The 25862-nt window shown below is 49.1% G+C and overlaps 1 protein-coding gene across 1 annotated transcript; it reads left to right on the top strand.

Moving 5' to 3' along the window:
• On the top strand, positions 1-25862 carry Gpi (glucose-6-phosphate isomerase). Its single transcript, XM_046447912.1, has 18 exons — positions 1-229; positions 1138-1228; positions 1537-1605; positions 3241-3360; positions 9031-9114; positions 9243-9389; positions 10648-10719; positions 11343-11387; positions 12911-12964; positions 21137-21197; positions 21759-21802; positions 21920-22072; positions 23123-23252; positions 23409-23485; positions 24798-24926; positions 25129-25204; positions 25286-25352; positions 25459-25862. Exons 1-18 carry the CDS (start codon positions 108-110, stop codon positions 25592-25594), a joined length of 1677 nt encoding a protein of 558 aa, XP_046303868.1. The 5' UTR covers positions 1-107; the 3' UTR covers positions 25595-25862.

The raw sequence follows: 25862 nt of genomic DNA, 5'->3' as shown, positions 1-25862 counted from the left end.
ATAAAGGCTGTTGCGCCCCGCGGGGCGCTGCTCGCTCCCTTCGCGCCGCCCGCTCCCGTTTCCTTCCTCCGTGCACGTCTCAGTCGGTGTGCCCTTCTCGTCCCGCCATGGCCGCTCTCACCCGGAACCCGCAATTCCAGAAGCTGCAGCAATGGCACCAAGATAACAGTTCTGACCTCAACTTGCGCCGCCTTTTTGATGCCGACAAGGAGCGCTTCAATCATTTCAGGTGCGCGCGCGGGGCTGGGGCCAGGAGGCCTGGACAAGGGCCCCAGGGACCCCCGGCCACCGAGCCGGGCCCAGGCCAAAATCGCACTTTGCCCTTGAGGCCTCCTTGGAACGTGTTCGCCGGTCTGGAGTCTGGGGCCTGCTTAGTCACGAGGAGCATCGGCCCCCTCCGCAGCCTCCCTCCACGGGGACCTCGCCTTCCTCTCCCCCCTCCCCCACAGCTCTTTAGGGGGGACTCCGGAGGCACTGGTGGGGAGGGGCTTCACTGACGCAACAGGCGGGAAAGAGCTGCCCCCTTCCACCTGGTCCTGGCCTCAATAGGCTTAGGACATCTTTGGAGTGCGGTCAGGGTGGCCATCCTGGGCGGGGGTTTGCCAGGAGTGGCCGTGGTGGAGATGTCGGGGCATAATTCCTGATGAAGAGGCTAAGGCCAGAGACCTGTGGAATGACCTGGAAATGGGAAGGAGTATGGGAGGAAATCTTGGGTGGGAATGCGTCCCAGCTTGCTCTGATCACGGATGATGCGGCGGCGGAGAAGGTAGGGATGGGACACTGCCTGTGGCTCCAGGACTGGAACTCCCTGATGGTGAGGTACAGAGTGAAAGTCTGCAGGGTTGCGGGGTGTCTCCCTGGGCCCTGCAAAGCAGTTGTATCCCGTCTTCCCAGGCCATGACTCCACGCCGAGGGTCTGACTGCATCTTGGTTCGGTGTGTGCTGCTGCTGTTCCAAGTTAGCCTGGGCAGGAAGGTTACAGACACCACCCACTGTCCTGGGCAGCTAGGGGCCCTGTGGGGTTGTGGCATAAGGAGGATGTTTCTTCTGGTGGAAACAGCTCCTGCCTCGCTCTGATCCAGGGGCAGGCTGGGAGGCACCAGGGGTGTGGTCAGTAGCTTCTGCATCTTTCTATAGCTTGACTCTTAACACCAACCATGGCCACATTCTGGTGGATTACTCCAAGAACCTTGTGACGGAGGAAGTGATGCATATGCTGGTGGACCTGGTAATGTTGTTTGGGGAACCCTGTGTGGTGGGTGAGCTAAGCTCTGGGGAGCTTCCAGGTCCTGATGGACCTCAGTAACTGCCTCAGTGCTGCTGGGTTCTGAATGCCTGGCCTGGCTCAGGTTCTGAGCAGCATTCTAGGGGACCCAGTGCCTGATGTTTGAGTAGCCTCTTTCCAGATGGGAGAGGGAGACAGGCTGTAGTTTTCTGTCAGCCCCATTGCAGTCAGTGCCATGCCTTGTGCTTGGGGACTTGGACGTGTGGTGGCCATTGTGAGCAGGACCAGACCTCAGTGTTTTCTCTTCTCAGGCCAAGTCCAGGGGTGTGGAGGCTGCCCGTGAGAGCATGTTCAACGGTGAGAAGATTAATAGCACTGAGGTGAGCAGCCGCATACCAGATTCCACATACCCCCTGGGGCCTCTTCCTTCCCTTTTGGGGTTCATCTGACTGTTAGCATCACCCTGTGTCCTCACCTCTTCTCTTAGGCAATGCTATTGCTTAAGGAGGGGCCTAAAGTCCTGTTTCTTTTGGGGGCTGGTTGCAGGGCTTTGGGGTGTGTCTTCTCTAAGACCAACAAGGATTTGGTAAGCAAATTGGAATGGCTCTCAGTGTCAGCCCAGGGAGGTACCTTCTCAACCCTGAAGGGAGGGAGTTTCTCAAGGATTGCTCAGGCATTTTATTAGAGAACTTAACTGATTTATCTTTACTGCAAGTTTTACTAAGGACAAGAATTTCATATCACAAAAGACCTCAATCTCCTCAGCAATAGGAGTCAATAGGAACCCTCAGTAAGGCCAGGCTTTGGGGACCCTATTCCTGACTTGCAGTGGAAACCTGGAGGCATAATAAACTCTTGAGCACTTAGTCTCTGTCCTATGAGGAGTCTGAGGTTGAGAGGTTAAGTCACTAATCCAAGATGTCATAGCTGGAAAAGGAAGAGCTGGGATTCAAACAAGCCCATCTTGCACTATTAGGCTAGTGTGAGGAAGCCTGCAGGTAAAGAGGGTTTCCTTTGGGGGTCTGTTTCCTTATGGAATGTGGGGAGGAAAGGGGTTGGGCAGGTGGGATGTGGGATAGCATGAAGCCCTCTGTCTTAGTGAGCCCCTCACAAACACATGAGATCACCACTCTTCTGCCCACCTGGATCCTTTAAACCTGTTTCTGTCAAAGACTCCCCTGCTGGCTTCAGCTGGATGGAGCCATTTTGCTCTTTTAACCAAGCCAGCTGCCTGGCACCTGTCATAGACTTACGGTCTGGTTGGTTTGTGGCAGATGGTACTGATAAGGCTGCTTGGTAAGGGAAGCTTGAATTACTTGCCTTGCTCCACATCCAGGGGGCTAAGGGCACTCTTCAGAAGGTGCCAGCAGACACAGAGTACTCTAATCAGAAGAATGAGGTTACTTTAGGCTTCATGAGCCCTGGTTCACTGAAGACATTAATTGCGTGTCTCTGACCTGTGTTGTCACCGTTCTGTCTTTGCTCACTCTGTACCACTTTCCTTTCTCACTGTTCACACACTGAGCACTGGCCTGTCCTAAGCATGTTCAGTTCCCCCTGACTCCTTTCTTCTACTGCTTCTTCCTTCTCTTCTTCTTGCAGTACTGGGGTTGAACCCAGGGATACTCCATCACCAAACTACATCCCAGCCCTGTTTAAATTTAATTTTGAGATAGGGTCTTGCTAAATTGCCCAGATTGGCCTTGAACTTGTGGTCCTCCTGTCTCCCAAGTCCCTGGTATTATAGGGACTACACTACCATACCTGGTCCCCTACTGGTTTCTGACTGTAGCACAAAGGGGGCAGCCCATGCTTTGCATTCTCCAGAGTCCTGGGGTAGCTCCTAATTCCATAAGCATACAGTAGTTCCCAGAATAAGACCATGGTGCCAAGACACCTCAGGGTCTGCCATCCAGTGGTAACTCTTGGGCCATACTACACCATGCTCAGTTAGAAGCCTACTTCCCTAGGGTGTAGATAGAAGGGGTTCTTTACACTGTGACCCTCGTCCCCAGGATCGGGCAGTGCTGCATGTGGCCCTTCGGAACCGCTCAAACACACCCATTTTGGTGGATGGCAAGGATGTGATGCCAGAGGTCAACAAGGTTTTGGAAAAAATGAAATCTTTCTGCCAGGTAAGTAACTGCTGGGCCGGACTTGCCCTTGGCCACACATGTGCATGTATTTGGAGATCTGGGAGTCCTTATTAGAAGCTCTACTGTTCTTCTTAGAGGCAGGACTCAGGCCATCACTGAAACCGCAACTAGGGGTGGCCTGTACAGTTGCTGACCCTGGGGTCTCTGCTATGGCTTGAATTTCCCCAGAGCCTGGTTGGAGGGGATCCACTGCTAGGGGCAGCCTCTTTCCTGAATTATAGACATCTGTGGTCTCAGAATAAGCTATCCAGTAGCAATGGCCTGAAGTTAAATGAAATCCCTGAGATAGGATAGTGCAGGAGGGAAGAGATACCTTGTCTAACCTCTTTAGTGACATCACCTTATTCCCAGTCCAGAATCAGATGGAAAAATTTAAAAGGTCCTGATCCCACTCCCAGCCAACTCTCCAAAGATAGCTGTTATGTTTTCCTGAAATTTTCCCCAAAGTACCTATGCATATATACTAGCACATATAAACACACACACACAGAGAAGCATCTATCATCACATGTTTGTAATACACATACACACAGAGATTCATTTTCTATCTGGCCTTCTGCAGCTTATTTCCACTCAAGAATCATGTTAGGGATGTTCCTGGGTTAGTGTCCATTAAATATAACTTTGTCTCCTCCTTTTCCTGTATGTGGGGTGTAGGGATTGCCTTAGAGAACAGCTAAATTCCCCAGGTCAATGCTGTTGCCTCAGTTATCTATTTCAGGAGTGATTCTGCAAAGGTCACAGATCCTCAAGCCTGGAGTACAAGGGTGATGGCTAGAGGTCTGTGTGGGTGTGTGCATGTCTGTATGGGTTATGCGTGCCCTGGGAATGATCATCTGCTCAACTGCAATCATTCACTGCTTATCCCTGAAAGCAGAGGCCCCCACTGTGACTGGTCAAAGTCTGGTTGCTTTGGCCAAGAGCCATTTTCAGATCTGAAAATGATGCCAGGAGTAGGAGGTGATCTTGGCATCAGTCGTAATTAGAACTTCCTGGAGGGAGGAAGGTCTGGCATCCTGATGGGGATCTGGATTCTCAAGTGTCCCTTAGGGTGGTCAGCCATGTGACTTTGTGTGGGGAAGGGCATTTCAGTCGTCATCATTGGCAGAGCTAACATGGTTTGGGAGCCTGGTGCCCTTGGCACTGGCCATCTTTGTTGCTTGTTTCCAGGACAGCCCTCTCTCTCTCTCTCACTCTCTCTCTTTTTTTGTCATTTCAAACCAATTTATTTCTCACTTCATAAGAAAAGAGCATTCTAAAGCAATGTAGCCAGCATTCAATCAAAATACTGCAAAACATTGAATAAAAAATCACAGGGCAGAAAATGGGATAGTAAACTGTTAAAATTCAGTATAAGAGTTCAACAAAGTAGAAACTGTAGTTCCCACAATGGAGTCAGCCTTCTCTTAATTGACTGCTGGATTACCTACCTCAGACTGAAGTGTATTTACAGTTCCAAACACTAATGAACAGTGGCATTTCAACAGGGAGGAACACTTTTTATGGCTGTTGCTCTCAAAAGTTCCCCCGAGTCACTGGGTGAAGATGTTCACTGTGACCTTCATTATCATGGCAAAACCCAAAAACAAATTGCATATTTCAAAATAGTAAGAGAGGATTTTGAATGTTTTTAACACAAAGAAATGATAAATGAGGTGATAGACATACAATTTACCATGATTTCATCATTACACATTTTATACATGCATTAAAATGTCATGCTGTATTCCATAAATGTTTAGTCATTATGTATTAAAAAGCAGGGCCAGGGGCTGAGGTTGTGGCTCAATGGTAGAGCGCTTGCCTAGCATGTGTGAGGCACTGGGTTCGATATTTAGCACCTCGTATGAACGAATAAAATAAAGGTCCATTGAAAACTAAAAAAAAAAAAAAGTAGGGCCAGAGGCTGGGGTTGTAGCTGAGTGGTAGAACGCTTTCCTCACATGCATGAGGCCTTGGATTTGATCCTCAGCACCGCATAAAAAAATAAGTGTGTTGGGGTAAAGGACCATATCTAATTTAAAAAAAAAAAAAATTGGGTCAGAGATGTAGTTCAGGGGTAGAGTGCTAGCCTATGGTACATGAGTCCCTGGGTTCAACCCCCAGAACCACAAAATTAAAACAAAAAAATTAATATAAAAGTAAAAACCAAACAACTCATATCATTTGTCAGAGGACATATCAGTAAAATCAGTGTATATTCCTGTATTGCAGTCCTAGCTACCATTAGGGATTCAGGATCTACGGCTTTACTTACCTGCTGTGCTATTTAGGATATATTGAAAAGTTGAAAAAGGAAGTTACAGAATTTGTGTGTGTGTCATAAAGCCTCAACCGGTCAAAGAAAGAGTGTGTGCAGTTGTATTAAAGATAAACATTTTTCCCTCTGGTGTTTGTTTTGTTTTGGTATTGGGGGATTGAGCTCAGGGGTACTTAAGCATTGAGCCACATCCCAGCCCTTTTTGTATTTTGTTTAGAGACAGGGACTCACTGAGTTGGCTTAGGGCCTTGCAAAGTTGCTGAGGCTGGCTTTGAACTCGAAATCTGATCCTCCTGCCTTTGCCTCCAAGCCACCATGCCCAGCATTTTTTTTTTTTTTTTTTTTATGATGCAAATCTGTGATGGTGATATTGAAGGTTGAGAAGCTGAGCAACTTTTTTTTCTTTCTTCCTTTCTTTTTTTGTAGCGGAGGGAGGTTTGAACCCAGGGACGCTTTACTACTGAGCTATATCCAGATTTTTTTATTTTGAGACAGGGTCTTGTGTTGCCCAGGTAGCTAGGATACAGGTGTGCACCACTGCACCAGCATTTTTTTTTTTTTTAGTTATAGAAGTTTTCCTGTGACAGTTGATTAGTTTTTTATTTAAAGAGAAAAAAAAAACTTGCTAGGTTTTACTGGCTTTGGGAAAACCACGTATACTAGTTTTCTATTTATATGTAGGAAATTACTGGAGAACTTAGCTAGAAATAACAGTCAACATTTCTTTGGGTCAGGACTTTTGAGTGGTTCTGGTTAAGTTCTCTTAAGGCTGTAGTCAAGATGTTGGCCGAGGGCTGGGGTTGTAGCTCAGTGGTAGAGCTCTTGCCTGGCATGTGTGGGGCACTGGTTTTGGTCCTCAGCACTTCATAAAAATAAGTAAATGGAACAAAGAGTATTGTGTCCATCTACAACTAAAAAATATTTAAAAAAAAAAAAAAAAGGGCTGGGGATATAGCTCAGTTGGTAGAGTGCTTGCCTCGCATGCACAAGGTCCTGGGTTCAATCCCCAGCGCCACAAAAAAAAAAAAAAGATGTTGCCTGAGGTTGCAGTCATCTGAAGGCTTGAGGGTAGAGGATCTGCTCTAAAGATGGCTAATTTAGCAGTTGTTTTTGGCTTTTAGAGGGCTTCAGTTGCACACCATATGGACTTCCACTCAGAATTTGAGAGTCCTTAGATAAGGCAGCTGATTTCTCCCAGAGTGAGCAAACTCAACAGAGAACAGGAAGAGTTCCTTGAGGTCTTTTGTGACCTAGTATCAGAAATCACGTTATTGTAGGCACGGTGGCACAGGCCTGTAATCCCAGCAGCTTGGAAGGCCGAGACAGGAGAATCGTGGGTTCAAAGCCAGCCCCAGCAACTGCGAGGCAACTTAGCGAGACCTTGTCTCTAAATAAAATACAAAATAGGGCTGGGGATGTGGCTCAGTTCAATCCCCAATACAAAAAAAAAGGAAAAATCACATTCTTTAATTTCTGTAATATCTTATTGATTGTACAGATCAGCTCTGGTCATCCTTAGAGGGTACTGTACAAGCATAGATGCCAGGAGGCAGCAGGGATCACTGTTAAATCATCTTGGAAGTTGGCTGCTAAAAGCAGCCTCTGGCTCTCCATGATTCATATTCCTTCTTTGTCCAAAATACCCCACTCAGTTTCTCCTAAGGCTGTATTCCATTACTTTATCATCTAAGTCCAAACCTCATTGTCAGGTACAGGCATAGTAATACCTGCATTTCCTCAAGTGTACCTTCAGTGTATTTCCTTTTGGTCTGGACAGGTGGATTAGACAAGCTGTCGTTCTCTCATATCACCCAACCAACAGTGGTGAGATAGGATAATGACTTTAAGGGGGGAGCGAGGTGGGGGAAGGAAGGCATGCAAACCACACTGGTCCATGGCAATTCTGAAATCTTAACAGGACGTGTTGGCAATTTACTGGTTAAGATTCGAGGCCTGGGCATAATTTCTCAAGGCTCTTGGCTTTTCTTGCACTCATTTCCCTTAGTTGAAAGGTAGCCTGTGTTTGCAACTGCATAGTTTTATCAGACTACTTACTGTCTGGAAATACAGATATTCCTTTCCTACTCTATCCCTTTCAGTTCAAGCAGATATCATTTCAGAAAATTCAGTTATTTTAAAAATTTTGTGGGTCTCCTATGAAGCTTATTGAAGGAAAGCCTCATTTCATTAAGTAAAATCCATACCCACAAATTTTTTCAACATGAGTCCTTTTTTTACTTTTGCTTTTGAGCCCACAGAAATAATACCATTAAGCCTCTAAGAAGTCTTTTATTTATTTTTTTTGCAGTTCTAGGAGTCCAACCCAAGGGTGTTCTACCAATGAGCTACATCCCTGGCCTCTTTGTTTAGTTGTCAATGGACCTTTATTTTATTTATTTATTTATATGCGGTGCTGAGAATCGAACCCAGTGCTTCATACATGCTAGGCAAGTGCTCTACCACTGAGCTAAAACCCAGCCCACATTTTTTTTTAATATCTTTATTTTTTTATGTGGTGCTAAGGATCGAACCCAGTGCCTCACACATGCTAGGCAAGTGCCCTACCTCTGAGCCACAACCCCAGCCCCCTGACCCTTTTTATTTTTTATTTCAAGGCTGGGTTTCCTTGAATTCACCAGACTGGCCTCCAACTTATGATCCTTTTGCCTCGCCTTCCAAGTTGCTGGGATTATAGGCATGTGCCACTGTGCCCAGCACAGGCTGCATGTTCTTTTATATGACAAAGCTTCTCAGTCACATTCCATCATTTTCATAGTATTTCAATAGGTGCACAGGTCAGCACAGGGGGTAGCTATTCAGGGTTATGAATACCAGGGGAAAGAATCATTTGTAGGTCCATTTGGAAGTTGGCTGAATTTCTTATATTTCTGTCCCTGGTCATGATAGTTGGCATTTCATCTGGTCTCTGATGTTAGTTTCTGCTGAAACTTTACTCTTTTTTTTTTGCAAATTTTGATAGCATTACTGTGAGGCGAGGATGTGATCACTGCATTTCCTTTTTAAATGAGGAAATGCAGTGTAGTATGGTAGGGATCTACCACTGTGGTTTTAAGAAGCTCCTATGACACCCTGAAAGTTGGAATTGAGGTTTAAGGATAGAGGAGTAATGACTTTTTTTTTTTAATTGAACCCAGAGGTGCTTAACCACTGAACTATATCCCCAGCCTCCAGTCCCCCCTTTTTTTTAAGACAGGGTCTCACTAAGTTGCTTAGGGCCTCATTGAAATGCTGAGGCTGGCCTTCAACTTGTAATCCTCCTACCTCAGCCTCCTGAGTCACTGAGATTACAGGCGTACAGTAATGATGTTTTTGAGCAGTAAGTTATATGGCAGTGAAAGGCTGATCACATCTTCTCTGCTCTGTGCCAGCGTGTCCGCAGTGGCAACTGGAAGGGGTACACGGGCAAGTCCATCACAGATGTCATCAACATTGGCATTGGAGGCTCAGACCTGGTGAGGAAAAGACTACCTTGGGATGGGGTGAGGGTTGGGAACTATTAGTTCTTTCCAGGGCTTTGGTTTCTCCATTTATGGGACCTGTGTCCTGGAGTCTTGCTTTCTGATGCTATGACTCTTTACAGGGGCCTCTTATGGTCACTGAAGCCCTTAAGCCGTACTCTTCAGGAGGTCCCCGGGTCTGGTTTGTCTCCAACATTGATGGGACCCACATTGCCAAAACCCTAGCCAGCCTGAACCCTGAGTCCTCCCTGTTTATCATCGCATCCAAGGTAAGGGCATCAGTGGTATGGGGAGGGTATGGATGTTCTACTATCGCCGTGGGCATTGGAACCACAGGACTGGTTGTGAGGGAGCCAGTGCTTTGTGGATCAGTCAACACAGCTGCTCTGGGCCTGTTTCCTCATTTGGCAGCAAACAGTTTCCTTAATAAAAGCCTCAGCTGATCAATATGAACCTTTGTCATAAGGTCACACCTAGGGCTGGGGATGTGGCTCAAGCGGTAGTGCTCTCGCCTGGCATGCGTGCGGCCCAGGTTCGATCCTCAGCACCACATACAAAGATGTTGTGTCCGCCAAGAACTAAAAAATTAAAATAAAAAAATAAGGTCACACCTATTCATTTTGCAGGAACTGTGCTCAACCTAGGACTGTACTTTCTTATGATTACTGTCTTATGTTTATTCCTTTTAATCTTAGAGCCACACCCTGATAATACTGGGGTTTTGTTTATTATCATTAATACCCTGTGTATTCACTTTTTTTTTTTTTTGCAGTACTTGGGATTGAACCCAGGGCACTCTACCACTGAGCTACATCTCTAGTCCTTTTTATTTTTAGACAGGGGTTTGCTAAATTACCCAAAGTAGTCTCATACTTGCCATCCTCCTGCCACAACCTCCTTAGTAGCTGAGATACTGGCATGTGCCATCATTGTGGGCCCTGTGTACTCACTTTAATGCACATAAAATATGAGTTTCATCAGGCCAGGAATGGTGGCGCATGCCTGTATTCTGGCAGCTTGGGAAATTGAGACAGGAGGATTGCAAGTTCAGAGTCAGCCTCAGCAGCTTAGTGAGGCCCTAAGCAACTCAGTGAGACCCTATCTATAAAAAACAACAACAACAATAACAAAAAAAGGGCTGGGAATGTGGCTAAGTGGTTAAGTGCCCCTGGGTTCAATCCCAAGTACCAAAAAAAAAAAAAAAAAAAAGAATCAGAATTCTAAGATATAGCCTAGCTAGACAGGCTCAGCTCATCCCCTAGGAGGTGCCCCATCCTTTGACTGACTTGCAGGATTAGGGTAGGGACTGTGGCATTGCCTAGGGTCCTCTGCTGGTTGCAAAGTGCTGGAATTACAAGATGATGTACCTCCAGGCCTCTGCCTCAGGCACAGCTACCAGTCAGTGTGTGGGTTAGCAGATATGGGGATTGTCACTGACTTGCAAATACTACTACTTATGACAAATGGGCACCTGTGTGGCTTCTGCTGCTGAGCCTGGAGGCTGACTGTTGTACTCTTTTATTGCAGACCTTTACCACCCAGGAGACCATTACAAATGCAGAAACAGCGAAGGAGTGGTTTCTCTCGTCAGCTAAAGATGTGAGTGGGTAGTAGGGACCCCTTATGGGGGTGATGGTCCCTGTGTAGGCTGGGAGGACCTGGGTAGGCCTGCCTTTCTACTTGAGTGGCCCTATTTCTCCTAAATTAGAAGCAGGAGGCAGCCTTTCTGGCACCTGCCTTTCCTGTTTTTTGGTCCATCTTTGGCTTTGTCAGCCCCCAGACACACCAAATGTGGCAGAACCTGCTCTAACTGGCTTCGGGCCCTTTCTTTAAGCCCTTTGTCCCAGAGGGATTATTGCTGCTCCTGGCCACATCCATTTTTAAAGAAGAGGGACATTCTTGGGCTTTTTTTTTTTGTGTGTGTGTGGGGGGGGTGTGCTGGGGATTGAACCCCAGGTCTTTGCATGCAAGGCAAGCACTCTACCAACTGAGCTATATCCCCAGCCCCATTCTTGGGCTTTGTACGCCTGTGAGGTGAGACAGGCATGTTGTCCTGTGACCCTTCTGCCATTTTGATCTTAACCTTGATAAGAGGGTCCTCCCGCAGCCTCAGACCCAAGGACTAGGACTAGTCATTCCCCAGCACAGGCCCTGGTTTCTCTAGTGATGGGAGGATCACTGCCCCTCTCGCATAGTTTGATGTAACTGGCTGTTTCTTGTAGACTTCTGCAGTTGCGAAGCACTTTGTTGCCCTGTCTACCAACACGGTAAGTGCCTGTGTGGCCCTCTATGCTCCCTCCCTCGAAAAGCCCAGATCACGGCAAGATCATGGCCTTTTGGAATACATGTGCTGAGTTACAACTAACTCACAGGTTTGGAGCATCTTGGCACAGATGGTGGGATAGGATTCACTGCCCGTGAGCCGCAGGCCAGCCTTGCCTTCATTACATTTCCCATCCAGTCTTTGCTGACCCAAAGGAGGGTATTCAGTCAGTGGGATCATGATAACCTTGTCCTTCTCCCAGGACTGACTGATATCCAGAATATTCCATACTCATGATCTCCCATGGCCTCTGCCACCTTCTATTTCCCCAAGTGGAATATGCTGGGTGTAATGCCTGGTGAGGGTGGGGGATGCATCCCATTTCTCACTAAAGACTTAAGCCCCAGTAAAGGGATGTGACTTTTTTAATTTAATATTTATCCTCCACTCTCCTGACTCCCCCAACTTTTTTTCAGTACTGGGGATTGAACTCAAAGAGAGGCACTTTACCACTAACCTACATCCCCAGACCACTTTATTTTTATTTTGAAACAGTCTCGCCGAATAGTTGAGGCTGGCCTCCAATTTGCAATTCTCCTACCTTAGCCTCTCTAGTTGCTGGGATTATAGATGTGCATTATTGCACCTGGCGGGGTGTGACTTTTTGCTGCACTTGGTGATTGTGTGAGGTAGTGATGCTGGGATGAGACCCCAGGTCACCTGCCTGACAGTTCTCATAGCTTGTCTGGCCTTGAGCTTGTATGAGGTAAGGGAGGCAGGGTCAGCAGGGCAGAGTGAGGTGTGCCTTAGGAAGTATAACACCTGTAAACCTTGCTGGACCCTGAGTGGGTGGAGGGGGGGCCAACGCTGTGCTGAGCTATGACAGCAGGGAACCATACTCAGGCCTTCTTGACTTCCTCCATCACCTCCACAATTACTTCCGTCTCCAGTACTGACCTGCCCACAGGGGTAGACAGAATAGGTCAAAGTCAGCTAACCAGAGAGTGTCTTATCTGCCTTCTTTACACAGGGCTCAGACTATTGGTAGGGCTTCTATGAGGAACAGGTAAGGGGTTGCTGGCCTGCCAACCCAGGTGACTACATGCCTGAAAAACAGTATTCAGGCTCTCTGAAATGGAGGCACCTTCCCAGATTTGGGAAGGACTGGGCAGTTAGTTGTCCAGGCTGAGCATAGCCTGGACTGGGAGGTGGCCTCTGCTGATGCTTAGGGTCCAGCCCTAAGCTGAGGTTCCCAGATGTCCTAGGGGACTTAGGTGATAGCTGTTGCCAAGCTGGATGTGGACTTTATATCAGGTAGGCAGACCCCCTCAGCAGGAGGCTTTGCAGGTCCCCTGGCATCTCTCTGGGTGGGCAGGTCCTGGGCTGTCTCACCCTGCCCTAGGTGGGGCTAGGAGAAGGTGAGGCACTTCTGTAGCTTGTCTGACATAACTCCTCCCTTCCTGATGTTCCTTTTCTTATTCTGCTAACAAATACTCTCTTTTTCCTCTCTCCCTTTACTATTTTCAGGCCAAAGTGAAAGAGTTTGGAATTGACCCTCAAAACATGTTCGAGTTCTGGGATGTAAGTACAGGCACTTCCTGTGCTGGGTCAATTATGTGTCCTGTGTCAAACCATGGCCATTGAGCCACAGATGAGGGGCCTGTAAGGTTAGATCAGCATTTATTGAGCTCCTGCTGCATGCCCAGATTTGAGAAAGGCAGAGAGGCCCTTAAAGAGACTTGTAGGGCAAGAGCCACCCACTTAAGTTGAGGGCTCCACTTGAACTGTGGCAAGCTAAGCCTGCAGGCCAGGTTGAACTCTCCCCTGTGCTTGCCAATATCACCCCCTGTGGGGTAACCAGAGCTGCCTCCACCCACCTCATTGAGCTGTGGTTGTGAGTTATTCTCAGTGATGACCTTTCTCTAAGTTGCAGCCACAGTCTTTAAAGGCCAAGGGGCAGGGTGAGGCAGGAGGTGGGCCCCAGTAGGCTTGGAAAGGAGCAACAGGAATTGCAGGAGCAGCTGGAGGAGTGGTGGGGAGGGGCCTGGGCAGGTGGTGCCTGGGCAGCTTGCACTGCAAACCTTGATAGGTGGTCACGGGGGCACACCTGCACTAGAGTCAGGCATTGAATAGGAGCTTCCTTGCAGCTTGCCTGATTGCAGCCATGGTGTGAGAAGGGCTGTGAAGGCTTGGGGTGCAGGGTGCTGCCCAGGGTGTGGTGTGGGCTCTGAATGCAGTGGGTATGGCTGGGCATAGGAGGGGTGCTCTAACACATGGCTGTGACAGTCACACCCAAAGGGGCATCACCCATTTGAGTGTTTTCACACTGGCCTTTGACATGGAGGCTCTTAGCGTGGTGGCAGCATCCACAGATATAATCTTATTTTGCCAGTTTTCTAAGAGCCTTTTTCAACTGGGGTCTGGGAAGAGAATGAAGCCCCAAAGCCCTAGACCATCCACTGTGTATAATGAGTTCACTTCTTTCTAGAATGGGACTAGTTATTTACCATCCTTGGAAGAATTGAGAAGTCACTCAAATCATTTTCTGCATCCTGTGGCTCAGATGAGGAACCCTGGTTGAGAGACTGTGCAGCTTCTAACCAATGTTGCATGCCTGATAAAGGAGGGGAGCACCTCCCACCTCCTCCCTGGGATTTGGCATCTGAGCAGGTGGTGGGCAGGGATGTGTGGGTGCTTCTGCTAGCTGAGGAGCCCAGAAGAACAGGGTTTCGTTGTCTATAAGTGCTCAGTATACACAGATGAGAGTTTGAAGTTTGACTTATGGAGAGGGATGGGTCTTACAGGGAAGGCCTAGGAATGCAGTTGAATAGGAAAACATGGAACCAACTAGTTATGCCAAGGTGGGCACAGTGGAGGCCTCCTGGCCCAGACTAGACATAACACATACCTGCTGTAGTTGGGATTAGTGTGGATATTGCTGAATCGAGAAGATAAAGTCTGAGAGTCCCAGAGGCAAAAACGGGTAAATTTTCTAAAACAGGTCTCTCAGGCCTGTTTGAGGCATCGGGTAAGGCAGAGGGTTATAGCACTGGCTATGAGATGAGATCAGAAGAGTCCAGTCCAGTAGAGGTACGTATGAGTGGTAAGACCCAGTCTGCTGGGGTCTGCCTTGGGGCAGCCTTGGGTTGGAATCAGGCAGAGGCATAAGTATGGTGGTAAACTGTGGAGTCTCTCAGGGCTCAGCTTGAGTCAGCACACACAGTAGAACTAAGTGAGGTCTGAAGAGGAGCCAGGATAGGTATAGGTGAGTTTAGAGAAGGAACCAGGACAAGGAAAGATACAGGTGAGGTCCATGAATTCTGGAGGATATTCAGGTATTTAGAGAGTGATCCTATCAAGCAAGGTCTGAGGAGTCAGTCACGTACAGGTACTTAAACCCAGCCCTGAGGGAAGAGGGCTAGATCTATGTAGTATACACTGGGGTCTTTCTGACTTGTTCTGCAAAGTGAGGATCAGGTAGCAGGTCATCTAGAATGTCCAGGTGGTGGACATTGATATGAGGTGTTTAGATTTCACAATTATGCAAACACAGGCCAGCCCCCTGGTTCCAGCATTTTAATCAGGTATGATGGGCAGAGCTCAGGATATAGAGAGCCTGCTGAAGGTCCTTAACAAGTCCAGGAGTGTCTGTGCAGGTTTGGTATATATAGTGGAGAATGCCAGGTGTGGAAACATGTCTGAGCTCTTGGGAGCTGGAAGAATTATACAAAGATATGTATGATTGGGTTTCTTAGGGGAGGCCTAAGGAGCCAGATTAGGCACATGTAGGTAGAACTGGATTGCTTGGGTATGGACACTGGAACTAAAAATAGGCTTGGGTAGGTTGAACTGAGTCTGACAAGTGATGACAAAAATCCATGATTGGGTCCAGGTCATAACTGTGACCTGTGGTGACATCTGAAAGCTCTGGAGATGCACAAGTGGGTGCTTCAAGGTTCCCTGGGATAAGACTGAAGAGATGGCATCAGGCAAATGCAGAGGGTCAGAAAACAGCATCCGTCTGTAAAGTGTATGAAGCCTGGGTCTGGCCCGGGTATGTAGAGCAGGTGGCAGGTGAGGTTTGAAGAGTTGAGGTGAGGCCCAGTTTTGTACTTTGGGTCTCAAAGAAATGTCTAAACTGCGGAGGTCAGGTCCGAGTTTGTATCCTAGTTTTTGAGGAGCTGGGTCAGGCATTGTGGGTAGAGTTTGTCAGATAATAGGGCAAGCACAGGTAGATGGACCTGGAAAGCCGTGACTAATTAGATTCATTAAAATCTGTCACAGTTGAGGTTGTCCCCTAGTCGGTAGAGTCAATTTTTCAGGTGGGGCTTGAGGAGCCAGGGTAAGGCTCATGGATAACGAATAGGGTTCTTTAGATGATGTCTGAGGAAATGAAAGGAATATAGGCAGAGTTAGGCCTCTCAGGTGAGATATGAGGAGTGCCTGCCAGGTGTGGTCTGAAGAGCCAGGATCTGGCACCAGTAAGTAGTTCTGGCTCTCTCAGGTAGAACTTTACCTCTTGGCAGGGGAGGAACTTCCCTTCTTGGGTAAGGTCTAAGGAGTCTGTATCTAATGCACAGGTTTGTATCTTTGGGTCTGTTGGATCTGAAGAACATGAGTTAAGCAGGTGGGTAGAGCAGGGTTTGTCAGGTAAAATCTGTTGGGGGCCAGGTTTTTTAAATTGCGCATAGCTGTTCAGATCTAAGAAGTTAAAGTGAAACCTGGGTAGGAAGAACTGAATGTGTTGGATGACGAATGAGCAGCAGAGGTATAAGGTACAGGTAGGCAGAACTGGCCCTCAAGGTACAGTCTGAGGAGCCAGCATCAAGCATGGGTAGGCTCAGGTCTATCAGGCGTGGTCTGAAGAACCAGAGTCTTATACAAGTAGGTAGAGCTGCTTTCCAGGTATAGTCTGAAGAACCAGGGTCCTGTAAGGTAGGTAGAATTGGCTCACCAGGTGTTGTCTGAGGACTAGAGGTAAGACACAGGTAAGTGGACCTGGTATTCCAGGTGTGCTTTGAGGAGCCGTGATTGAGCATAGGTAGGTAGAGCTGGCCTACCAAGTGCAGTGCATGAGCCAGGGTCAAGCACAGGTAGGTAGAGCTGGCCCTCCAGGTGTGGTCGGAAGAACTAGGGTCAAGAACAGGTAGGCAGAGCTGGCCTACTACATGTGGTCTGAGGAGCCAGCCCCAGAGGCAGGTAGGCAGAGCTGGCCTTCCAGATGTGGTCTTGAGGCCTGAGGATTTAGGGTTGAACGCAGGTAGGTAGAGTTGCTCTTTCACGAGCTGGATTTAGGCAAAGGTATGTATACCTGGTTCTTGTGCCTGAAGAAACACGGTCAGGCTTGGTAGGTGGAGCTGTCCATCTGTGTGTGATCTGTGTGTCCATCAGGGTCAGGTAGAGATGGCCTGCCAGTTACAGTGTGAGGACCCAGGGCTACGCTCAGATGGGTAGAGATGGCCTGCCGGGTGTGGTCGGAAGAGCCAGGGTCATGTACAGGTAGGTAGAGGATGACCTTCCAGGAATGGTCTAAAGAACCAGTGTCATATGTAAGTGGGTAAAACTGGGCTCTCAGGTGCAGTCTGAGGAGCCAGGCTCCAGCACAAGTAGTTTGAACTGCCTGACTAGATGGGGTTTGATGACAATATCAAGCACAGTTCAATAGCCTTCCAGGTATGGTTTGAGGACCCACAGTGGAGCATAGGTAGACCTACCAAATACAGTCTAGAAGCCAGGGTCAAAGCCAAGTAGACAGAGCTGACCAGGTGAGAGCAGAGGAGCCAAGGGCAAGCCAAAGGTAGGTGGAGCTGGCTCAAGTATAATTTAAGAACCTAAGGTCAAGCACAGGTAGGCAGAAATCATGGTCCAAAGAGCCAAGGTCAAGCATAGGTTGGCTCTTTAAGAACTTGGATTCAGGCAAAAGTGTATAGACCTGCTTCTCTGTGGTACAGCCTAAAGAATCAACTTACGGAGGCAGCATAGCCTCTCAGGTCAGGCTCACGGCACTGGAGTCTATAGAGTAGGCAAAGCACTGTGGGTCTCACAAGAGGTCTGCAGGCCTTAAATGAGACATGGGTAGGTATACCATGAGTCTTGCAGGTGAAGTTCTTGGGGCATGGTTCTGGCTTTAAGGAGCATGGTTTAGCCACCAGTGATAGATAAACATCTCTCATGTGAGTCTGTGGCACTATGGGGGTTCTGAGACTCCTTGGTGAGGTTGCTAATGCTGAGGTTAAGCTGAGGTTGGTAGTGTTGGATTTTTCTGTGAGACATGAAAAGCTGAGCCAGGTGGGATAGAGGCTACTGGGTCAGGGCTGGGGATGTGGCTCAAGCGGTAGCGTGCTCGCCTGGCATGCGTGTGGCCCGGGTTCGATCCTCAGCACCACATACAAACGGGGATGTTGTGTCCGCCGAAAACTAAAAAATAAATAAATAAATATTAAAATTCTCTCTCTCTCTCAAAAAAAAGAGAGAGACTACTGGGTCAGGCCTATGTAAATAGAGCTTGATCTCCAGGAAAGGGGTGAAGAGAATCTGTGTTGGGCTCCAAGCAGTGGATCTGGGTCTGCATTTGAGTTGGAGAGGTCAAGGTTAGTCACAGACAGTTAGGTGAAACCTGTATTACCAGCTGCAGTGTCTGGAGCCAGGCTCTGGCAGGTATACCAGCCTACATTGTACGGTGCTGGAGTTGAACACAGGTGGGCAGAGCTGGGTCTCCGAGGCTTATCTGGCTTTGTTAGTCTGTGGATCAGGGTCAGTATGGGAAAAGTATGGTCTTATGTGGGTTCTTTCCACTTGGATTCAGATGCAAAGGCACCCCAGCCATGAAGAGATAAAGTAGAGAAGGCGGGGCCTCACCCAGAAGTGCATAATTGGTGTGGTTGGCCAGGCCTGAGGAGGAGTGTCAGATATAGTTGGGACCATCCGTGGTAGGATCTGGCACAGTTAGGTCAGAAAAACATAGTCATCATAGGTGTATGTATCTAGGTCTGTCTGATGAGGTCTCAGAAATCCTGAGGTGGGAGAGGTAGGGTCAGGTTGGAGACGTAGAATGCCCTGAGCCAGGTCAGCTATCCCTGGACAAGTGTGACAGGCAGAGATCAGGTTACTGCAGAGGCCTGAGGACCTGTAACCTGTCTAGGGTGTGGTCTGTGCCATCACTTTCTTGTTGCCCTAAGGTCTGAGTTGCCAAAGTGAGGAAAAATGTAGGGCTATATCTGGCTGGATAAGGTAAGGTGTGGTGAACAGAGGCAGGTGAGACCCAGACTTGGAGCTGACTGAGATGCTGCATGTGTCAGGTATGCTTTGGGAGCCTACTGCAGGTAAAGGTAAGGTCTAGAGACTCCAGTCTGCAGTTGGAAGGCTCAGAGGCTCAGGTCAGATATGTCGTCGCTGGGCTTTTCCTGAGGTGAAATCTGAGGATCAGATCTCAGCCAAGGTCAGAGCCTGGATTCACCAGAGAGCTGCTCCCCTTGTTTCTAGAAATGAATGTGTTAGGCAGGATCTGAAAGGCAGTGTCAAACGTGGTGTGGTCTGCAACTGTGTCCATCAGATATAAGCTGACCCCCAAAACCCAGACCCTTTCCAGGTGAAGGACCCCACTGTACTCTCTGCTCAAGCCAGCAGTCTCTGGGCCGTCCTTCTCTCATTCTTCTGATGCATCCTATTTAACTGAACTCCCTGAATCAGGACTCCGCTCCCGAGTCCAGAATGTCTGGACCAACACTGCGGCTCCTTGGTGGTTTCCCTGCTTCTATTCTCACCTCACCCACAGGCTCCAGTACTCCAGCCTTGTCTCTCAGCTTCAGCCCTTGGGTTCTCACTCTTTCATTCATGGTCTGTCTTGTGCTTTGCTTCTTCTTACCCAGCTTGCCTTAGTGGGCTTCCAGACAAAACATCTATTGGATTTCTGTGCAAAAGCCTCTCCTTTGCATATAATGGGGTTGCAGCCTTGGACCATCCCTGAAGGAATTGAGAAGTGACGTTGCTCTGTAAGGCTTAATTCTCTCACTGTTGGGTGGCTCTTGCCACAGGACCTTTGCATATGCTGTTCTATGCTTCTCCAGTGTTCCTCCGAATAATGCCTGCTCTTCAGATCTAGGCTCAAGCTCCTGGCAGATTCCTTTTATAACTGGTCTTGGTACCATATTACCATATTCACGTTCTCCCAAACACTTGTTATTCAGTTTCACATTTATTGGCATGATTATTTCACTTACTTCATTCTTCCCCCACTGGTCTATTTGCGCTGCCTGTGGTAGGAATGTGGTAGGTGTTGGGAAGATATGCATGGAGTTCAGAGATACCACAAGGAGCACACAGGTGTGGCATCAGAAGTCTCAGTGTGAATGGTAGGTGTAGGTGTGTCTTAGAGCTGAGGTTGAGAAGATCCCAGGTATGAGCCACTGGGCCCGTGTCCTGGGAGGCAGGGTGAGGCACAGGTAGGAGGTTCTGGTGCTGTCACTATCAGAGGGAGCATGTCCAGACACAGGTATCAGGCTCTGAGCCTGTTCATCTGAGGAGGCAGGGCCTGGCACAGGTATGAAGCCTGGGGTCAGGTTTATGGAGGTGGGTTTGGGCAGCACAGGTATGAAGCTCTGGTCCTTCCAGTGGCTGAGGAGGCCCTGCTGAAACCTGATAGGAGGTACAAGATCTGTGTCTTTGTCCAAGGAGGCAAGGCCAGGCAATGCCACGTTTTTCATTGTCCAAGGAAGTGTACCTGGGCACTGGTGTGTGGTGCTGACCTGGGCCCTGGCACAGGTAGGAGATTCTGAATCCATCAGTATCTAAGAGGTAGGGTAGGCACGGGTCTAAGGCTCTGGATCTGTCAGGGGCTGAGGAGACAGGACCCAGTACAGGTATGAGACTCTGGGTCTGCCGTATCTGAGGAGGTGGGTCCTGGCACAGGTATGAGGCTCTGGATCCGTCAGTGTCCAAAGAGGTGGGTTAAGCACAGGTATGAGCACCTGGTCTGCCAGTAACCAAGGAAGTGAGACTCGACACAGGTATGAGGCTCTGGTCTGTCAGTGTCCCAGAGGCAGGGTAGGCACAGGTACGAGACCATGGGTCTGCCACTGTCTGAGGAGTTGGGGCTGGCACAGGTAGGAGGCCATGGATCCATCAGTGTCTAAGGTGAGCCCCAGGTATGAGGCCCTGGGTCTGCCACTATCTGAGGAGGTGGAGTTGGCACAGGTATGAGGCCATGGGTCTGTCAGTGTCCAAGGAGGCAGGGTAGGCACAGGTACGAGGCCCTGGGTCTGCCACTATCTGAGGAGGTGGGGCTGGCACAGGTAGGAGATGCTCTATGTCAGTGTCTGAGGAGGTGAGGCCATAGGTATGAGGCCCTGGGTCTGCCACTATCTGAGGATTTGGGGCTGGCACAGGTATGAGGCCCTGGGTCTGTTGACTTCCAAAGAAGTGAGGGCTGGCACAGGTATGTGTCTCTGTCTGTCAGTATCTGAGGTGGGCTAGGCACAGGAATGAGGCTCTGGGTCTGCCGGAGACGAGGCCAGCATGGTAAGGTCTGCATTGAGTCTGTGGTTCTGGTCAGTCCCACGTGTAGTCTGCCTTGTTGTCAGCCCAGAGAGTCGCCAGCGCCCGGCCTGCTATCTAGCTTGCCTGAGGTGGGTTGGGCCCAGGTCCTCTGATCTGCACCTGTGGAAGAGCAGTGCTCTCCAGGGACAAGTTGATGGCAGGAGGGAGGGGGGCGGGGTGTGCTGGCCTTTCCTCAGCACCTTTTCCTGTCTCTCCTAGTGGGTAGGCGGACGCTACTCGCTGTGGTCAGCCATTGGACTCTCCATTGCCCTGCACGTGGGTGAGTGTGTGTTTCTGTCTTGCAGCCCTCTCAGGGGAGGAACCCCTTGCTGTCACCGAAGGCTGCTGGCCTCTGCTCTTGACTGGAACATTTCTTTAAGATCTGGCAGAAGTTGAACCCCAGGGCATGCAACCACTGAGCCACATCCCCAGCCCTTTTTTATTTTGAGATAGGGTCTCTCTGATTGCTTAGGGTCTTACCAAGTTGTTGAGGCTGGCTTTGAACTTGGAATCCCCCTGCCTCAGCCTCCCAAGTTGCTGGGATTATAGGCACGCGCAGCCATGCCCACCTCAGCCCAGGTTTTCTTTTGGGGGTCGCAGGTTGGCCTTTCTTCCTGCCCCTCCCAGCTGCGGTGCTGTTCTCAGTCCCCAGCTGGAATTAGATCCAGCTTTGCATTGGGGCCAACTCTGAACAGAGAGGCTTTCTGCAGGCGCCAGTTCTCTCAGATCCTGTTTCTTCTGGCTCCACATTCAGCCTTTTCTGGTTCCAGAAGAAGCTGTGCCCACTGCCCAGAGGACACAGGGTGTGGCCATTTCTGTTGACACTGCTTTTGTGTCATAGGTTTTGAGAACTTCGAGCAGCTGCTCTCGGGGGCTCACTGGATGGTGAGTGCTGAGTGGCCAGAGACCTTTGTGTCGGCCCAGCCCCCGCCCTGCCGCACTCCCTCCTTCCTTCCCTTCCTGGCAGCTGCTCAGCTCCCACTCCACCTACTCCTGTTTCAGGACCAGCACTTCCGCACAACACCTTTGGAGAAGAATGCCCCTGTCCTGCTGGCTCTGCTGGGGATCTGGTACATCAACTGCTTTGGCTGTGAGACGCACGCCCTGCTGCCCTATGACCAGTACCTGCACCGTTTTGCTGCCTACTTCCAACAGGTACCAGTTCGCTAGGTCAGGCCTTGGCGCTAGAAGGGCTTATTGGCACCTGGGAAGTCCAGAGGCCCAAGTTTCAGCTCCTCCAGGAGCTCTGCCCCTTACCCTCAAGCATGCACCTTGGTGACCAGGACTTGTGCCACCTCCAAGTGTCTGTTGAGTTTGACTATGTGGGAGGAACATGATGACTGGCTCTCATGGTGCCCTGGCTTGACCTGGCATGTGTCACAGATGGGATCACTTCCTTCTTGAATCTCACTTGGTGTGACCGCCATAGGGTGAGGCTGGGAGCCTTGACCCTCATGGCCTGCGTAGCTTGCCTCTTCGGGTTACATGGACCTCTGTCCCACTCTAGATCAAGCACCGCCTCTCTTAGATTCTGTTCTAGAAAGTCCTTACCTACTTTATTTAATATAGACCTGGTCCCTGCCTTGTTGTCCTTGGGCTCCATGGGACAGAATCAGCAAACTTGCCAACACCTAAAAATGAATCCTGCCACTGAAGTAGAGCTAAGGCTGCCCAGTCCCAGCTTCCTGAGTAAGGATTGCCATCACCAGGGTCCAGGTGGGTGCTCAAAGCCCAGTGTCTCCCTGAGGTGGCAGCCCTCAAAGACTATACACTCTAGATCCCAGTTTGGTTCTCTCAAAAAAATCAATTGAATATTTTGTGGCTATAATTTGATTTATTATTATTATTGGTGCTGGAGATTAAACCCAAGGCCTCATGCCTACTAATCAGGTGCTGTACCACTGAGCTACATATCTAGCCCCAAATATTGTTTTTAGAGGAGTCCTCCCCCTCTCTCCAGAAACCATCTTCTCCTGGTCTGAGTGGCCAGAGACATTTGTGTCGGCCCAGCCCCCTGCCCTGCCACACTCCCTCACTCTTTCCTTCCCTTCCTGGCAGCTGCTCAGCTCCTTTCTGCAAAGTAGTCTAGACCAGAAAGCTTATCAGCCTGTGACACACATTTGCAAGGGTTCCTCATAGGGCTGGGGTGTCTCAGGCAGGACTTGTAGCATAGTGCACAAAGGAGCAAAAATGTCTGCATTCCAGGGTGACATGGAGTCCAATGGGAAGTACATCACCAAGTCCGGCGCCCGTGTGGACCACCAGACAGGCCCCATTGTATGGGGAGAGCCAGGGACCAATGGCCAGCATGCGTTCTACCAGCTCATCCACCAAGGTAGGGTCCACTCTGGCCTGGGCAGCAGTGGTGGTGCTGGGGAAGGGCAGGGTCATGACAGCTGAGACTGTGCACTTAAGCTGGTATTCTCCTGTAGGCCGAGTGGGTAGCTCCCGTGGGCTGGGGTTGCGTGGTTGACCACAGTGCTCTTCACAGGCACCAAGATGATACCCTGTGACTTCCTCATCCCGGTCCAGACCCAGCACCCAATACGAAAGGGTTTGCATCACAAGGTAAGAATCCCATGAGGACCCTCCTCACTGCTTTCTCAGGCTCACATTACACCTAGACCTCTGAAGACCTGGCTTTGATCAGCAGTTATATTAATTTTCTATCACTGCCATGGCAAGTGGTTTAAAACAGCACCATTTATTATCTTCTCACTTCCATGGATCAGAAATCCAGCAGGCTCTGTTGGGTCTCTGCTTAGTAAAGGTTCATGGGCTGAAATCAAGTGTTCCCAAAGCTGCATTCCCTTCTGGAGGCAGGGAAAGTGCTTGCTCATTCAAGTTGTATTTCTATGTGATGGTGGGTCAGAGGTTTAGGTTCCTTGCTGTTGCCTAATAGTCATTCTCAGCTTCTAGAAGCCACCACTTTCCCTGGCTCATGGCTCTCTTCATTTCAGCACTGGCAGTGACAGGTACCTGCCCTTTTTTTTGTTGTTTTGTCTGTGTGCACGTGTGTGCGTGTGTGCTGGGGATTGAACCCATAACACTGCATACTGAACTACATCCCTTTTTAAAATTTTATTTTGAGCCAGGTTTCTCGAGTAGCTGGAATTATAGGCATAAGCCACCATGCCTGGCTAGTCTATCTTTTTGGTGTGTGTGCAGTGCTGGGAATCGAACCAGGAGCCTTTCACATACTAAGCAAGCACTTTTCCACTGAGCCATACTCCCAGCCCAGTCTCCCCTTTTTAAGGTCTGTAACCTTACTTCCATGTGTAAAATCCCTTTTGTAATATATTATAACATGAAATGCACAGGCCTAACAGCAAAGGACAAAGATCCTGGAGCCAAGATCTTGCCTATCTCGGCAGCAAATGGGAAGACCATTCAATTGAATCTAACAAAGTCCCTGAAGAGGATTTATTGTGCCTTGTCTTTGGCATGTGGAGTGGCATAGGGTTACTCCAGGCACAAGCTCTAGAGTCAGTGACCTAGGATTTGAATTCCAATTCTTCTGCTCTGGAGTTCTGTGATCTAGCGCTGTTTCAGAGAAAACTGAGGTTCAGGTAGAAAAGAGGGGTGAAGCCTCTCCCTCTGAGGGTCTTAAAGGATAGATATTGGCAAAATTGTTAGAGGAGGGTCCTTGGCAAGTGGTACATATTCCTTAAAGAGCAGTCAGCATTGTTACCTACCCTCTGGTGTCATCGGATGTGCCTTCTATCCTTCCTGTCTTCAAGGAGGAAGTGAAAAAGTGAATCCTGAGTGGGTGACTCACTCAGCTGGAACTAACCTCAACGGAGAAGTGCCAGGCAGCCTTGCTCCTTGGCCTGAGACTCCAGTAGTCTTTTCCAGTGTAACTGGCTGTCTTTCTTATCAGATCCTCCTAGCCAACTTCTTAGCCCAGACTGAGGCGCTGATGAAGGGGAAATCAACCGAGGAGGCCCGGAAGGAGCTCCAGGCTGCAGGAAAGAGTGCAGAGGACATTGAGAAGCTGTTGCCACACAAGGTCAGCACTGCTCCTGAAGTTGGTTTGGGAGCAGCATGCCAGAGCTGGAGGGATGAAGTCGTAGGGCCAGGGTAGGGGTTCATAGTGTGTTTGGGTTGTCCTATGGAATGGGAGGATCTGTCCTCTGAGGCAGGATATTCTCCTTCTGTAGGAGTTTGGGGGTCAGGATTAACCTGGGGATATTTCTTGGTGTTTTCTGAAGGTTTTTGAAGGAAATCGACCAACCAACTCTATTGTGTTCACCAAGCTCACTCCATTCATTCTTGGAGCCTTGATCGGTGAGTAGAGGAAGGTATTAACTTGGGGTCAGTTGGACAAGGATGGGGGATCCCTAACATGCCTGTCTGCCACTCCTGCAGCCCTCTATGAGCATAAGATCTTCGTTCAGGGTATCATCTGGGACATCAACAGCTTTGACCAGTGGGGGTGAGTTGCTTACTCAGGAGGGTGGGGGATGTCTGTGGGTTGGCTTGAAGATTTAGTAGCAACACTGGAGCCTTCCTTATCCCCTTCTTCCTCCCCTTCCTGGCAGAGTGGAGCTGGGAAAACAGTTGGCTAAGAAAATTGAGCCTGAGCTTGAGGGTAGCGCTGAGGTGACTTCTCACGATTCGTCCACCAATGGATTAATCAGCTTCATCAAACACCAGCGTGATGCCAAAACTGAATAAACTCAGCTACAGTTCCTGTTGTGACTGGTCCTTCTTGTCCCACCTTGCCAGAGTCTGCGCTGCATGGTCCTGCCCCTCCCTGTCCAGGGCAACCTCTGGTTGAAGACTTGGGCCACACACCCCCTGGGGGAAGCCAGTCTGGAATTGCCATCCTGCCCTTTCCTTGTCCACTCTCCCTCTTTTCCACTTTGCTGAAGTGCTTCAGTGCAGCCGATTTTTCTGACCTGTGTTTACATCATAAGCAGGAAAATAAAGATGCCACAAAGGA

The sequence above is a fragment of the Marmota monax genome, unplaced genomic scaffold, assembly GCF_021218885.2.
Source record: "Marmota monax isolate L192 unplaced genomic scaffold, Marmota_monax_Labrador192_F-V1.1 WCK01_AAM20220418_F8-fsc00101, whole genome shotgun sequence".
NCBI classification, from domain to species: domain Eukaryota; kingdom Metazoa; phylum Chordata; class Mammalia; order Rodentia; family Sciuridae; genus Marmota; species Marmota monax.
The sequence above is the reverse complement of the archived record's forward strand: the minus strand, read 5'-3'. Positions and strand labels throughout refer to the sequence as shown.

What these genes read in the sequence shown, in the direction of transcription:
- Gpi (XM_046447912.1), top strand. Translation starts at nt 108, where the DNA reads ATGGCCGCTCTCACCCGGAACCCGCAATTCCAGAAGCTGCAGCAATGG. An exon ending in AGAAGATTAATAGCACTGAG is followed by an intron (nt 1,606 to 3,240) that starts GTGAGCAGCCGC and finishes CCTCGTCCCCAG; the next exon opens with GATCGGGCAGTGCTGCATGT. An exon ending in CATTCTTGGAGCCTTGATCG is followed by an intron (nt 25,205 to 25,285) that starts GTGAGTAGAGGA and finishes CCACTCCTGCAG; the next exon opens with CCCTCTATGAGCATAAGATC.